General features: G+C 44.4%; 1 protein-coding gene across 1 annotated transcript in view; it reads right to left on the bottom strand.

Annotated features, from left to right (window-relative positions):
• Window positions 1-872: 872 nt before the first annotated feature.
• Window positions 873-16,499, bottom strand: part of LOC135201869 (dynein axonemal heavy chain 3-like) — a 250,908-nt gene continuing 235,281 nt past the window's right edge. Inside the window, exons 70-73 of the mRNA XM_064231170.1 lie at window positions 13,971-14,117; window positions 12,998-13,153; window positions 3,624-4,099; window positions 873-2,190 (exon numbers count right to left, since the gene is read on the bottom strand). Coding sequence (XP_064087240.1) covers window positions 1,689-2,190; window positions 3,624-4,099; window positions 12,998-13,153; window positions 13,971-14,117 — 1,281 coding nt within the window. The 3' untranslated portion in view covers window positions 873-1,688. The remainder of the gene's footprint in view (window positions 2,191-3,623; window positions 4,100-12,997; window positions 13,154-13,970; window positions 14,118-16,499) is intronic.

Raw genomic sequence — 16,499 nt, 5'->3', positions numbered from 1 at the left:
CGAAAGACAAATAATCGTTCTTTTAGGTTATTAGTTTTGTAAAACTCTCGTATATATTGACCACTATCCTCTAGAAGGGATACGCTAACTTATGGAAATTTGTGCTCGAATGAAATGCATCGTCGAAGGAGGTATCAGAGTGATTGAATGATTGGTTTATAGATTTTAGGCATGTTTGCCAAACACTGGGGCAACTATGGCCATTCAGCGCAAGGAGGTGTCAGAGCATACCCAGTGATTATTTTCTGGAATATTTTAGTCAGGAGAAAAAATTAAAAAGAGCCGGAGTGATGACACCATGTAGCCCTCTAGCCAGTTAAATAGAAGTACAAACCGAAAGAAAAATCTCATTTATGTAAGGTTTTGCTGAGGTTGAAACCAAATTATCGAGATACCCTAATTTTTTTTTTTTTTTTTTTATGTGATCTACCGAAGCACTGATGATAACGAATACCCAATATAGTCGCCACAAGTGTTATGAGCACTTAAAAAATTCTCAAAACCAAGACCTTGCCAATATGTTTATCATTTACGGGGTGCCTCAGATATAACAAAATGACTTTCATAATTATTATGTTATTAACATGCAACACTGTGCAAACAATGAAAACATGTTGAATGTGAAGTGCCTTAGTAAAGTGAAAGAAGGGAATAATGAAGCTACTCTGTGAACTGGTTCTAATTTTTATAAATTCTTTAGTGTAATTGTAACTCGCAATCAAGATTATCATATACATCACAGTAGCATTAAGAACCAGAATAAATGAGGGTTTAAACTATTGAACATTCAAAAACAATAATTTAAATATTTAACAATAGATTCTTAAAATTTCAATCACCATAGAATATATTTTTTCATAAATTGAGTGCAATTCACTAACCATGAAAGATGTTCATTTCAAAAATATTTTCTATTAATCTACAATAGAACACTAGTATTTCAGTATATTTTAAAACATAAACTGCTGTGTGATAAACTCCATTTCAGAACATTCATCTTTGGCGACATTAAGATAATACACATTCATAAATTTGCACTTGTCTGATTTGGGAGCCTGATCTTTTATTTTCCAAATAACACAAAACTTTCTTTGAATCAAAGAATTGAAAAAGAATAATAAATTCAGCTAAGAGGCCATTCTCTCTCTCTCTCTCTCTCTCTCTCTCTCTCTCTCTCTCTCTCTCTCTCTCTCTCTCTCATTCTGAAAATCTGAAAACGCTAATGTTACAGTATTTCATAAAGAATGATTTTACTCATAAATAAAAACTGAATAGCCAATGTAACGTCTGAAAACAACATTCATTTTGTTATCAAAAACTTTTCTTCGCTGTTTTAAATCTTTCTGGACTTAAAGCTCCTAAGAATCACAATGTTAAACCAATGCATTTAAATTATATAAAATTATATGAAATTTCTAGTTCCATCAAAATCTTCAAAATCTGAAGTTCCTCTTACCAGTGAACACAAACACCAAGGCTCTACTTGGGCAGAGAGGGAAATGACAGGGAATCACAGTCACTATTATGGAACTGACACTTTGGAAATGAGCGGCTGCAATGAAGTTGAGAAGGAAGATTAAGATATTTTAGTAAAAAGTGCAGTACAGGAAAAGGAAGGAGCAGGGCAGACCCTAGTAATCTTGCAGTATGATGCTTTTTCTTACTTTTAGTCTGATTTTGAGGTAACTTCAGCAACGGCTTAAATAGATAGCGACGCGTCTTTGGATCCAGTGTTGGGCACCTTTGGGTCCTGCAGGGAGGGTAACAGATAGCACTGGGGGTCGTGAGGTACTACCAGGTGCGCCCTCATATACGGGACATTTATACCACTTCGATCTGGAAGTCGTGGGTCCATCAACCCTAGTTGTAATAGCGAGATCTTCACTAAGATGAAGATCAAGAGAAGCATCTTTTAAATGACGGAGAGCTTCGTCTGTGAACCGAGTTGAGAGGCGCTCTGTTGGCAAGGAATCACTCTCCATGGTCTCCTCTTCTTCTTCAGCAAACGCAGTAGGATGCTGCGGCTGCTGTTGCTGGCGATGAGTTGAAGGATGAGAACGAGAGGTTGATGACTTTGATGTCAATCCTCTTGAAGTGTATGGGCCAACTTCAACTGCTGCTGCGGGCACCATACTTAACAGAGGTAACTTCTCAATGAGTTCTTGTGAGGTACATTCATCTAATTCATTCCTAGAAAGTAACCGAAGGTTTAGTTTGTAATTTAGGTTATTAGACCGCAAATTGTTGTAACACAGGGAGACATATAATTAATATACATAAATAACTACAAACAAGTTACAAAAGCCAGAATATTTTTGAGAAAAATTCATGCATTGATCCATGTAATTATGCAATACAATACATATGAATGTAATAAATCACCCCTTATTTCTGCGTTTTCGGCGTCAAACAAAGATTCTCGAATATACGAGGTTCAGAAAGGAATTAAAATAGAACTGAACCTTCCTTACTCGGTAACGCTTCCTTATTTGAAATAGAAGACCCAGTAGTATTTGCTCCCTAATTTCATTTATGCCGCCCATGTCAAGCCTTTAAAACTAAACATACTACAGTCAAATGTCTGTAGTATTAACATCGTGATTTGGCACAAAATAGTGCAAATTTTGAATAGCGTAACTTGTAGTTTTCCTAGGCATACAAACCAGAGCCTTTTATACAAAAGTATTATTCAGCGCAAGCTGGAAACCAGTTGACAACTTGGAAGTAAGATAGTTAACCTGGTGGTTAATCAGTCGAAAACTTGATATGTTACATAACAAGATGGTTAACAGGTAGAGATATACGAGGTAAAAAGGTAAGTATATCTTAGTTTTACCAGACCACTGAGCTGATTAACAGCTCTCCTAGGATTAGATATTTTTACGCATCTAGGAAGCAATTGGTTTCCTAGAACGGGACCTACAGCTTATTGGGGGATCCGAACCACATTATATCGACTCTGATTCCGCGTTGGCCGAACCGAGGATCGAACTTCGGACCACCAGATTATTAGCCGAGCACGAAATCCACTCGGCCAACGTGGAACTAGAGATACGAGGTGAATAGGGGAGTATCCTTCACACAGCAACTGTTGCACTCACTTTCCCTACAGCCACTGCAAAGATGTATATACAGTATGACTGTCTCACCATGAGTGACATGAAGTGTATACTGCAAGGATGACCACGTCCCTCGCAACCTCTTATTTCTTGTTTTCCATCCATACTGAATAAAAAACAATAAAAATCAAAGGTTAGCAAAGAGGAAACTACACACCAAAACTGTTAGAAAATGAGGTAATACTCATGAACTGCAAATGCTTTTAACCATTCAGGATGGAGGGCAGCAGCACATCTGTTATCTCACTATTGCTGGGAGAAAAGAGAGCGACAGTTGGTGACGAGTGAAGGATACTCCCTCCCCCAGTCACCTCCCCACTCCAGTTGTTCTCCCCCAGTCACCTCCCCACTCCAGTTGTTAACCACTTTGATATCTACCTTGTTAACTACTTTGTTACCAAGTTTTACCAGCTCACACTGAAAGATAAGGCGATGGTTTGTACTCCCGTAGCAGTAAAGATTGTTTTTTGCTAAATAGTTGTCTGGTGTGTATTACAATCTCACCTATCTGGATTCCAAGATGCCCCAACAAGCCAAAGGCCAGACACCAAAAGACCCTCATGGCCTAATTGACACCACTTTTGCTTTGATTCTTCCAAATTCAGTGGCAGCTTCGGTTTGCCATATTCGTCTTCTTCGGTGCTGGCAATTGTAGTCTGACTTGATCCATCGGCATCTTTTCCAGCTGTGTCTTCACTGGTCCTCTCTGTTGCTTCGGCTTCTTCTTCTTCTTCTACTCCCTCTTCCACTGACTTGGATACTGATGCTGACATTGATGTCTCAGAATCCAAAGTCACAGAAGGTAGAAGATGAGCTTGCTGAGGGCAAAGCATGTTGGTTAGATGGAATGACCATGAAAAGTGGTGCAGGGGCCTCAAAGATCCTCTGGCTGCTTGTCGAAGAACTGTGGTGAAAAATGCGGGGAGGAATTGAAAAGCACCAAGCCAAAAATATGTTGGACAGCCATTTTCAAGCCAGTTCTGAAAAGAAAATTAAGATATAATAGTCAATCTTATGTGATGATCATATAACAGTGTAGCTCATTAAAAGAAAATCATAATAATGCATTATCATGAGTAAATAAATATAGAAGTTATTTCCTATTAAAATATAGTTCAACCAAACAAATAAAGTAATATTCTCAACTCTCATATGACTGGATTAATCACACTTGATAATAACTTAGACTATATTTCTTGATTTATGTGAAAAGGACAAAGGTAAAATAAGGCACATACTATTCGTTATCAGGTATGATGATGAACCAAAAAACTGAATGTGCATCTGCACAAATAACTGCTAATGAAAATGGGTAGGACATTAGCTAAAACAAAGTAATTTGACACATCTAAACCTTGTTTTGATAAGCCATTTCAACCAAAATTATTCAGGATCTAAGCAGAATGATAAAATTATGACTCTTAAGCATATACTCACATACCTAAGCTTAAATGCTTATTATGACTATCTGTTGCTTAGACACTCTTCATTTGTTATGTAGCTAGTAAACATCCAAAATACGACCAGGTACTGTCGAGTACATATTAATGTCAAGTACATATCAAAATCACAATTTGTCATAAATTGTATTTTTCCTAACTATACAAGCCTGAGGTCCTTTACATGTGGAATGTACTTACAGCGCAGCTGGACTGGTCGTAAGCTTTTGAACAAGGTGGTTCAGTAGTTAACGGCTTGTCCGATAGTCGGGAGTCCTGCCCGACTGGAGGGTAAACATTCATGTTGCTTTAGGCCCAGGAGCAGAATGAGGGGTGGCATGAGGTAGGACTATGCATAAAGGACCTCAGGTTTGTATAGTTAGGAAAAATACAATTTACAACAAATTGTGATTTGTTCCGAAACGTGATACAAACCCTCGGTCCTTTACATATGGAAGACTCACTTATTGGTGGGTGGAATCTGAGTCTTATGAACAGACTGGTGTTCGTCCCACCGTGGTTCCCTCCCTGGTCGTAAGAGCAGAGGGAGGGATCCTAGGCTCTGTCCAACTGATTGGGGTGTGCACCGCAGGATCAGTGGTCAGACCTCTAAACCAAATTCATAAGAGGGAGGCAAGCGTGCCTCTTATGAATAGCAAGCAAGAATTAGTTCCTACGCAAGAGCCAAATGTAGTCTTGGGTTTGTCTCTTGATGGCATCCACTCCCCCCCTTGTTAGGCGAGTGGCGGATAGCTGCTCCTATCCCTAATGAAAGGGATAGGATGGGGCTCAGTCATGTAGCTTACCTGCATCGGCATTCTGTCCAGCGTAGTGATGACTGCCACCCTCTGCCCACAGGGAGATGTAAGAAAACAGGAGGAAGAGAAGCCAGTCACACTCTCTTTCACTCTTCCATTCATGCAGTCCCACAAGGATAAGATGCTACCTTGTATGGCGAGGGAGCTGGGTAAGCTACACAACTTGTTGAGCAGCCACCACGGGTCCCAAGGAAAAAGTGTCCAAGGGCCTGTGGGTGATGTCCCGAAGGTAGAAGGAGGTGAAAGTGGTCTGGTTGGTCCAAACCCCTGCCTTCAGCACCTGTGCCATGGAGAAGTTCTTGCGGAACGCAAGGGTTGGACCAATACCTCTGACTTCGCGGGCTCTCTGACGAAGGGTACTGGTGCCGTCACTCCTGTCTGAAGCGTACGCCTTCCGGATTACCTCACGAAGCCAGAAAGAAAGAGTGTTCTTGGACACTTCCTTCTTGGTAACCCTGGTGCTAACAAAGACGCGTCGACACCCAGGCCTGAGGTGACGAGTTCTCTTCAGATAGTGCCATACCGCCCTCACAGGACAACGCAGCATCTCATCCTCATCGTTGTCAGTGAAGTCCTTCAAGGAGGGGATCGTAAATGACTCGAACTGGTCATCAGGGACCGAAGGGTTCTGAGTCTTTGCTGCGAAGTCCGGGACGAAATCGAGCGTCACCGATCCCCATCCCCTTGAGTGCTTGACATCGAAAGAAAGACCATGCAGTTCCCCTACTCTCTTCGCCGATGCCAGGGCCAGCAGAAAGACGGTCTTGAGGGTTAGATCCCTGTCTGACGAATCTCGGAGTGGCTCGAAGGGTCTGCGAGTCAAACTCCTAAGGACGAGAGTCACATCCCACCCCGGGGGCTACCTGCTGAAGAGTGGCTCTGAATGGAGAGAGACCCCGTCCACGACACCAACCACAGAAAACGGACCACTTCCCTTGGTACACCGCTGCAGAGGACTGTCTGAGGTACCGTGCCATCTCTGTTGCTGCTTGGCAAGAAAAGCCTCTCGCTCGCAAGAGATGGTGGATAACAGCCATCCGTGAAGACCTAAGGGCCAAACCGCTCATTGGTACCATTCCACGTGTGGTTGGCAAAGGAGGTTGTGCCAGGGTGGGGCGGCGGGGGATCTCTCTCGGTGCCTCGGCGAGAAGAGCCAGCAGGTGACCAGCACCCTGCTGATCACCTCGTGAATCAGACAGAACAGGGGAAAGGCGTAGACGAAGAGGTTGTCCAACGGATGTTGAAGAGCGTCCTCTGCAGCTGCCCATGGGTCCGGCACAACTGAGAAGAAAACTTTGAGTTTCCTGTTGTGCCAGGTGGTGAACAGATCCACGCTGGAGGCCCCCCACAGATCAAAGAGCCTTTCCGCCACGTCTAGGTGAAGAGATCATTTGGGCCTGATCACCTGATTCCGACAGCTGAGCTTGTCTGCCACTACGTTCCTCTTGCCTGGAATGTATCTGGCTGACAGCTCTACCAAGTGGGCTACAGCCCACTCGTGTACCTGCATCGTCAACTGGTGCAACGGGAGGGACACTAGGCCCCTTGTTTGTTGACGTATGCCACTACCATGGTGTTGTCGCTCATCAACACCACTGAGTGTCCCATCAGCCGTTCCCAAAACTCTTGGAGAGCGAGGAACGCTGCCTTGAGCTCCAGGACGTTGATGTGAAGGTGCTTGTCGTGATGGTCCCACACACCTGCTGTCAGCAACTCCTCCAATTGTGTGCCCCATCCCTCGGCCGATGCGTCTGAGAACAGCAGTGCTTCTCGAGGGGGGTGGGGGTCGGAGTACGGAGAGGCACTCCTCTTACAAGGTTCCTGTCGTCCAGCCACCAGGCTAGGTCCTACCTCACCTCTTCCGTGAGAGGGACGGGGAGGTATGGCGGGTCTCCTGCCTGTGACCAAAACTCCTTTAGCCTCCATTGAAGAGACCGCAGGTGGAGACGCCCTTGAGGGACTAACTTCTCGAGAGACGACAGGTGACCGATCATGACCCACCACTGCTGAGCTGGTTGCTCCTGTTGAGACAGGAACCGTCCGGCTGCCTCCCTGAACCTGCTGATCAGCGAGTCTATGGGGAAGACTCGCCCTGCTACCGAGTCGATCAGCATGCCCAGGTACTTCATCCTCTGCTTGGGCTCGAGATCTGACTTCTCAAAGTTCACCACAATCCCAAGATCGCAGCAGAATTCGAGGAGTCGATCCCTGTCCTGTAACAACTGCGAGCGGAAGCTCGCCAGGACCAGCCAATCGTCGAGATACCTCAGCAGACGTATCCCTACAGAATGGGTCCAAGCAGACACCAGCGTGAACATTCGTGTGAACACCTGTTGGGCGGTTGAGAGACCGAAGCAAAGTGCCCTGAATTGGTACACCGTCCTGTCGAGGGTGAAGCGAAGGTACTTCCTGGAGGACTGGTGGATGGGTATCTGGATATGCATCCTTCAGGTCCACAGAAAGCATGAAGTCGTTCTCCCTGACGGAATCAAGCACGGAGCATGCTGTTTCCATTGCGAACCGAGTGGCGAACAAATCAGTTTAAGGGAGAGAGATCTATCACTGGGCGCCAGCCCCCCGATGACTTCTCCAGCAGGAAAAGTCGGCTGTAGAAGCCCGGCAACTGATCCCGTACGATCTTCACAGCTCGTTTGCTCAGCATGACTTCTACCTCTTGCCAAAGCGCTACGTCGCTGGCTGAACCGGGAACGTATGTCTGCAGATGAACCGGGTTGGAGGTGAGGGGTGGCCACGTTTCAAAGGGTAGTAGATATCCCTCCCGAAAGACATCCACTATCCAGGTCTCAGCTCTGTAGTGCTGCCAAGTTGCCCAATGGCTCGCCAGGCATCTTCCACTTCTGGCAGCAGGTGAGGGGGAACGCCATCCCTAGCGTTTCCCCTTCTTCGACTTCTTCTTCCCAGATCCTCCTTGGGAAAAGGAGGACTAGGAGGAGGGCTGACAATCACTCCTTACAGCAGAAGTCGAAGGCTGGGTCTTTCCTCTCAGCCTCGACGAGGAAGTCGTCTTGGCCGCAGAGGAAGCGCTAGCCAAGCTCAGAGGCTTGGCTGCAGTGGCTCGAGGCTGCCCAGCCGCCTTCGAGACTGCCTGGTGTACTAGGCAGCCACTGTCCTCAATGTGTCGCTGTTCCACCGCAGTGTCCACCATCTCTCTAGGGAAGAGAGAGGAGAAACCCAGCACCGGTCTGTTCCTCAGACCTAAAGCTGCCTCACGCCCTGCCGACCTGGTCACTCGAGCGAGGACTGTGTCCCGACGTCTTAGAGCCAGGTTGGCCCACAGGTTGGCCATCTGGTGGGCCAGGTAGGAAATAGCCCTACCTCCAAACTGACACAATCTCCCGAAAGCCGGGTCCCCTTCGGGAGTGATGTTTCCCGAGGAGGCCACGACTCTGGACACCATGAGGGACCACAGGTCCAGCCAGGAAACTGCTTGGAATGCTGCCTCTTGCCTCTGGTTCTCGGCCAGCAGGTGTTGAAGAGACACCCCCAGAGTTAGCATAGCTAGCTCCGGGTTAACCTGTTTGGGCGGCAGCGGATCCTCCGATGGCACGTAGAACCACCCCTGTCGTGGTAGAGGAGGGGGAAGCAGCTTGGTTGACCTGCCAGACCTAAGCAATCCCTCCTGTCCGGTGACAAGAGAGTTCACCTGGCCCAAACACCATCGGCCAAGGATGATCAGGGCAGACCCACCGTCGTCCTGGGTTCCCTCTTAAGCCCTCCAACCACTTGGGTGTACGATCTGGTCGGTCCCAAGATCGTGCCAGGTTCGTAGGCCCTTGCGGTGGGACCGTGAGAAGTGCACTCCTCATAGTCACTCCTGATCGCCTCGCTCCTCCCGGTGTAGCTCGAGAAGGTTGAAGGGATAGGAGAAGCAGACCTGACACACACCCCCTGCCTACCAGCAGAGCCGGTGTGCTGGGGGGGTGCAGGCAATCGCCAATCCACGGTGACGATCGGGCTGCAGGTCTAGTCCCGCGGTCTCCCTGGGGAGAGCCACTGGACTGAGAACAGTAGCGACTGTCCCATGAGTCAGGAGAGCTGCTACCTGTCAACCTATCCATCCGGTCCCAGTGGGAGCGACAGTCAGGAGACCGGTAGAGTCTACTGGTGCGGTGGGAGTGTGCACCATCCTCACGACGCGTCATGGTACCTGGCCCAGCCGCGACTGGGCCTGGTGACCGGGGGGACCTCTTCCTCACCTCACCCCACGTACGGGCCGGTGGGACCATTGCATCAACCCTGGGGACCAGGGAATTGCTACGAGAGCGATCTCTGGTCAGGCGGGACATCAGTCTGGACCCTCGATGCACGGTCACCCATAGGTGACTGTACACTCGGTACCGCTCTCGAACGAGCAGCCGAGACAGTTCCCGATGTTGAGGCAGAGCTCCTGGCACCAGGAGAAGAGGTAGCTGGTACCCCTCCGGTCTCCGTTTTCTTCTCCCTTGCGGAAGGAGAGATGGGCCCCATTCCCAAGTGAACAGGAGGACCAGCGGAAGCCCCAACTGTCCCACCGGAGTGGGACAGACCCTTAGAGGTCTCTGAGCGAGACTTCTTAGGGGGGTGTGGGAGGCCACCTTCTTCTTCCACGTCTGTGGAGCCTCAGAAGTCGAAGGGGAAGACAACGACGAAGACGACGACACGACACCTTCCTCTTCTTCCTCTTCTTCTTTGTCAGCTTCCTCAGGACCACCATCAGGTCCTCCATCCAGGACGGAGATGGGGCAGTTGCCGAAGCAAAACGGCCCAGGTGCACCTGTCCAGAGGGACCTGCGGTGGAAGCAGCAACACCACGGGCTGGAGCGAAGATGGCAGGATCTGGAACCGGGGTGACAACTGGAACTGGCGGCAGGTCAAGCGGGGAACTCTTGGGGCACCAAAAGTCAGGGGCTAGGGCGAGGGCAGCAAAACCAGGCGATGAGGTTGTCTCCTTCCTCGGCACGCACGGCAGTTGGGCCTGGACAGCAGCTGTAGGGGTCACCATCGCCACGTGCTAGGTGTAAACTAGGTGGGGAGGAGCAGCATACCCAGGCATCGACACCGTTGTCGTCATCGACGTTACCGGGCCATGTATCACCGGACCAGCACCCTGTGCAGCCAGAAGATACAACAGCCCCTGAATAATCGGTGTGCCCGGGAGTCCCAGCGAGTACCAGACCTGCCCGAGATCTCCACCCGCAGCGGCAGACACACCTGAGGAGGCAAGGGTCGGGTTAGTGGGGGTTGGGGGTGGGGGGGGGTTCCCGCTTGCCCAGGGAGTACAACTGCACGTCGAGGTACCACACCACCTCTTCTACACTCAACTGGTCAAGTGAAGAAGCAGAACGGGACACGTCCCCCGAAGGGGAAGGAACCATACACAGGAGCTGACACTGAGGGAGGAAAGAAGAAGACGTGTCCATAACAAATGGTGTCGCTGGAGAGCCTTCCGACGACACCTTGGCCTGTTTATGTGCTTTCCTCCTCCCCTCATAGCGCTCCCACTGCTCCTCCGACCAAGATACACAAATAATATAAGCGTCGGCCCGAGAGCAATCTCACCCTCGGCACCGAGTACATAAATCATGAGGATCAACTTCCTCGAGTGATCTAAAGGCCCCGCACCTACGGCCCTCCATGCCAGGGCACAATCTTCAGCTGAATGGGGGGCGGGGGCATCTCTCCGTCTCGTGGCAGCTCATTTCTTACCACAAGACACAAATTCAATGAAAAAAGGAATAGCAAGTACTTACAGCCACACTCCAAGTAACACCAAAGATACCAGTCATACAAGAGACTTCGTCGCGAGAAAGTGAAAGCAAACGACAATGGCGGGCAGAGCAGCAAACAACACGCCTTACTCCGTCAGCGGCCGAAAGCAAAGTGAATGTTTACCCTACAGTTGGGCGGAACTCCCGACTATCAGACAAGCAGTTAACTACTGAACCACCTTGTTCGAAAGCTTACGACTGGTCCAGCTGCACTGTAAGTATATTCCATATGTAAAGGACCGAGGGTTTGTATTACGTGCCGGAACAAAGTCACTTTTGAGATTAGAGGTATAATAATAAATGGAGAATGAGACATTGGTTTCGTGCTGCAGACATTCCTTTACTTTTTTTAAATAAGAAAAGGAGTAAACCCAATGTCACTATATTGTCAAATGTAATAAAATACATAGTACTAATTCTTATTATTCCTCTGTGCCAATTGCCATTTACTTGAGAATTTCCACATTTAACAAATTTTCAATAGAAATATTGTCCATTTAATTGGGGCTTCCATAAGCAATGGGTCTGCAATGGGTGAACGCTAATCATGCACATGAGGCATAACAGCTTGTATTCAAGGAGGAATATTCTTCCAGTTGCCCAGATAAATGAGGGATGAATCATTAGATAGATGATGATGAAAGAGCCCAGTCCCTTGTCAGGAAAAATACATGTCCCAATGCGATAATGGTCCCAGTCTTAACAAATTAAGTTACACGAGTGACAAAACAAAGATAGGTAAATGTGTTCTGATAATACCAGGTGCACCTTTTAATAATGGCAGAGTTCTGATTTTACTTAAAACCCAGAGGAGGAAAACAGAACAACAAGCACAAGAAATTACTTAAATTTTATCCGGAAAAAAGTTTTTAGACTGATTCTGAAGACTCATCTGCAGGAAAAAGCAAAAATTGACAACAAGACTCCAGATGTTGGTGATAAGACTTTGAGAGTCTTCATGAAACAGAAGACTGTTCTTGAGCAGAAACAAGACAGGAATAACAAAGGGACAAAAAGGAAAATAATTGTTAGGTCACTGAATTTTGGCTATGAAATCTGGACTAAACAAGAAACTAACCGAAAATCTGTTGTTTGAATAATGAAAGGGTATGGAGTTTGCTGACAAACTTAGAGGAGGCTGATTAGGAACACAGTCCTGAAAGTCAAATCAAAGAGGCATCCAAAAGAGAGTGATAGTCTGAAGTGGTGCCCAAAAACCTTTCTCTAAGACAGCTTAATAAAGACAATGTGTGAAGATTTAACAGTTGTGGTACAGGCTGAAACTTAAGGGGATGGGCCAACATATCTGTATTATGGAAGTTACCAACATTAAAAAAAACTCTAATTTCAACTTGCCAGGTAGAAGGAGCACAGCAAGACATCCTAACTTGATGACACCCAAAGAAAAATTGCATAGTGATGGCAGGTGAGTTGGTGCTTTTCCAACTCATCCTCCTACCGCCAGTTGACGATGAATGCCTTATTACTAATTTTCAATGACTGATTCCAGCTTAAATTGCTCTTTGTTTGTATTTCCATGGGAACAAAGGGTATTTTATTGGATTAACTTAGGTACTTAGAAGACTACTTCTGAGAGAGGGTTAGAAAAACATTGCAAAATTCTTTTCTATTCTGTTTAGGGCGATCCTTTTGATTTGATTTTGGGATAATGCTCTACAAAAGCAAAGATTGAAAAATTATTTACATCTTATTCATAATGTCTTCTCTTTATACTTTTATGCATAAGACCAAGGCTGGCAAAGCTAAGGCTTATAATGATAAAGCTGTACATAATGTGAACATAAATGTTTTCCCTGTATCAAGCTCTGATAAACAAAAAACCGAAGCCTCACCCTGAAAAAGTTCACTCTGGCATGGAGGTCATTCAAAAAGTGTTGAAGGTTTTCATGTGCTGGATAAGGGCACAGATTTACCCAAGATGTGGGTGTATGACCCAAGCGTAGAGATGATGTGAGCTCTTCTCCACCTCCATCATACCGGCAGGTACCCTAATTAAAGGATTATTTACAAGTTATTACAAATAGGAAAATTTCAACAAAGAATTATCGTCATACTGTGAACCACTAGCATAGAGAAACTTTTACGAAGAATTAAACAATTAAGTTGAATTTCGTATGGAAAAAATGGAAAAAATAGGTAATTATCCTAGTTGCTCCATGTGACAATTTAGCAATTACAAGGAGACCTATCATCTTCACTCATAGAATTTTTAACAATGTAGTGTATTCATTCACCAATTAGAATGAGAGTGAAGAATGAACTAGCAAATGCTCCATGTCATAGACATTTGTAATATTGAGTTTGAAAGAGTTGTATGTGTGGCATAGGAATCAACTGAAAGTTAGACCAATATGGGAATAAGTAGAAGTAATAAAAAGTTAGTTTAAAGTAAAAGGATTGACCAGTGTTTCACGATGATTCGGTAATGTGGTAACTGAACCCGTTTCTTCTTGTTGGCGAGGTGATTGTTCATCAAGTACAGTTCAAGGTCTGAGATGAAAAAAGAACATTGATTTTTTACTGTAAAACGTTTCTAAAAGTAACCCTTTCTAAGCACGCAAAATATACTTCCTCAATATAGTGACTTTCCATTTAAAAAAAAAAGAATAATTAAATGATACAAGACATACAAAGGAAGCCAAAAACCTCCACACTTTGGAGGTAAATGTATGAAGGATTGATCAGACTACCGACCCTTCAGTTTACAACTTTAATTAGTATTCGTGGGACTAGGAAGCATGATTTGCAGCAAATTTAAAAAGTCAGTTAACTCCTTTTCCCGATGCACACAGAAACTTAACTTACCAAGGCCGTTTGTATAGCAGCTCTCGTAGTATTGGTGATGATGTTAACAATATTGTTGTACCTCTGAATCTCTCTCTTGAGCACATCAGCCATTTCTTGATCTTCACATTGGAAGAGTTCTTCCTCACCAGCAATAGTTCTGGGAAGCTAGGAACAAGTAATTTTAATAAACAACGTTCTTTATAACAACTTCAACTAAGGAAAATTCCTTACTTGTGCACCAATGGTGCAACCCCGTTCTTAAGCAAACAAAATAAGCTAATGTCAGTTTATATAGAATGAAGAATGCACATTAACTGGTTTTGTACATTTGCTTTATGCAGAATTCAAAGTGGCAAATTTTTAAGTAGATTTGTATTTTTCCTAACGTACAAACCTAAGGTCTTTACATTTGTGATTAACTTTCAGCAAGCTGAAAATTAAACTTTTTGCAAGGTGGTTGGTTATGGTAACAGTTAACGTAGGTGGGGGCGGAAATACCATCACCTGCTACTACTGTGCATTCCAAGGCCGTGTCTAATTGATTTTCGCCGATAAAATCTTACCAAAGCATTGGATATGGATCCTATTTTGCAAAAAGCTATTTGAAGCCACAGCCTAATTGACGAAAATATGCAGTGATGCTAATGTTGATAATTAAGGTACTTGATAGAGTAAATAAAATAAATTGAAAGGGAAACTTAGCTCAATCCAGCAGCTTCGTAATTCCCTCCCCACTCATTTGATACTGGAGTATGACGTACTTTACTAGACACCCCGCATTTTACTTTATGAACGAAGACCCGGATGTTGGCAGTAGCAGTAACAGTAGTTAAGGAATTCTTAGTTTGTTTCATACACTCAAACTCTTAAGTAAAGTAGTACAATAATGGAATGGTCATCAAATGAGAATATTAATTTGTGTAATACAGTTCCATGACGCAATTCACATTTCTTGTAACTTGAAATATGCTGCATATGCACCAAGAAGTAAACACACATTGTTGCCCTGGAGTTTTAAGGATACGCAAAGTATTGTTCAGATACCCAAGAAATTTGTCACATGGTCGTAGGGCCTGTGTGGATAAAGACCAGTATATATTTACCTAAAGAATAAATATGCATTATATAACATACTTTGTTTTTCCTATGCCCACGGCCATGCAAAAAAAGTATTGATAATGATATTACTATTCATAATGATAATAATCGCATTACTATTAATTACGGTTATTCTTGTTATTAATACGCCGGCGGTGTTTACAATTACGCGAGGTTACCAGGTATATCGGACCAAGATATCGTACCAAACACCTGTAAATTATTGTATTTTCGTTTCAATATGATTATATTTTACCAATTTCAAATGTTTTGTATTGCTGATAGTCAAAGGGTAAAAAGAAATCGCTTTATAATTGCTATATATTCCTATGGTCAGCGTAAAATTGTACAACGAAAACAGTAGGTAACCTTCCCACATGCTTATATTTACCAAATTCCTTTGTTGTCATATAGTATATATATATATATATATATATCTATATATATATATATATATATATATATATATATATATTGCCAAATTCTTATTCATTACCCGTAGTATCACCAATGGAAACCACAATAATATCGTCATTTTCAAGAATGTTTTGTCTGGCCTTTCCTTCAATACGTATTTTACAAAAGGGTCAAATATTTGTTTCTTCAACCGTTATCATAATACTGGGAGCCCTGCTATTACATCTGATGTCATAGTTTACCTCATAACTAGCCTCTCTCTGGGTGCTTTAAATTTCTTTAATTTACTCTGATAAGTGCCTTAATTATCAAAGAGGCCTTAATTATCAACATTAGACATCACTGCATATTTTTGCCAATAAGGCCGTGGCTTCTAATAGCTATTTCCTAAATACGACCCATATCCGATGCTTTGGTAAGATTTTATCGACGAAAATCAATTAGACACAGCCCTGAAATGCACAGTAGTCCGAGTTCACTCAAATATACAATTTACCTTCGGCCCCTGTAAGAGAATGAGGGGCGGTAAGAGGTGGGTCCTTAATGTAAAGACCTCAAGTATATAAGTTAGGAAAAAATACAAATTACTTAAAAAAATTTGTCATATGTTCCTATACGAATACAAACCCTCTGTCTTTACATATGGGAGACTTACTTTAGGAGGGAGGATTGTAAGTAAATCCCTGAACTGACTGGTAGTTCATCTTATCTGGGTACTCTCTTTATAGTCATGGGAGAGCAAAGGAAGGAGACCATACCGCTGATCTACTGAACTAGGCAAGATGCAACCTGTCCCTCTATGAAGGAGTTATGGAGTTCTTTTGACAACGTATGTGTGTGTGAGAGAGAGAGAGAGAGAGAGAGAGAGAGAGAGAGAGAGAGAGAGAGAGGGTGTAATTGCTGTATAGATAGTTAATGACTGAATTGGTTGTTGGTAGGTTCTGGGCTGTCTGCTGGTGCTGTTGATTGTTAGTTCTGTGTTTTGAGTGAGTTTTTCAGTCAGTCTTTAGTGAGAGCTGGTGACAGTCAGTA

The sequence above is a fragment of the Macrobrachium nipponense genome, chromosome 28, assembly GCF_015104395.2.
Source record: "Macrobrachium nipponense isolate FS-2020 chromosome 28, ASM1510439v2, whole genome shotgun sequence".
Lineage (NCBI taxonomy): Eukaryota > Metazoa > Arthropoda > Malacostraca > Decapoda > Palaemonidae > Macrobrachium > Macrobrachium nipponense.
Note: the sequence above shows the minus strand (reverse complement) of the source record. Positions and strands in the feature narration are given on the sequence as shown.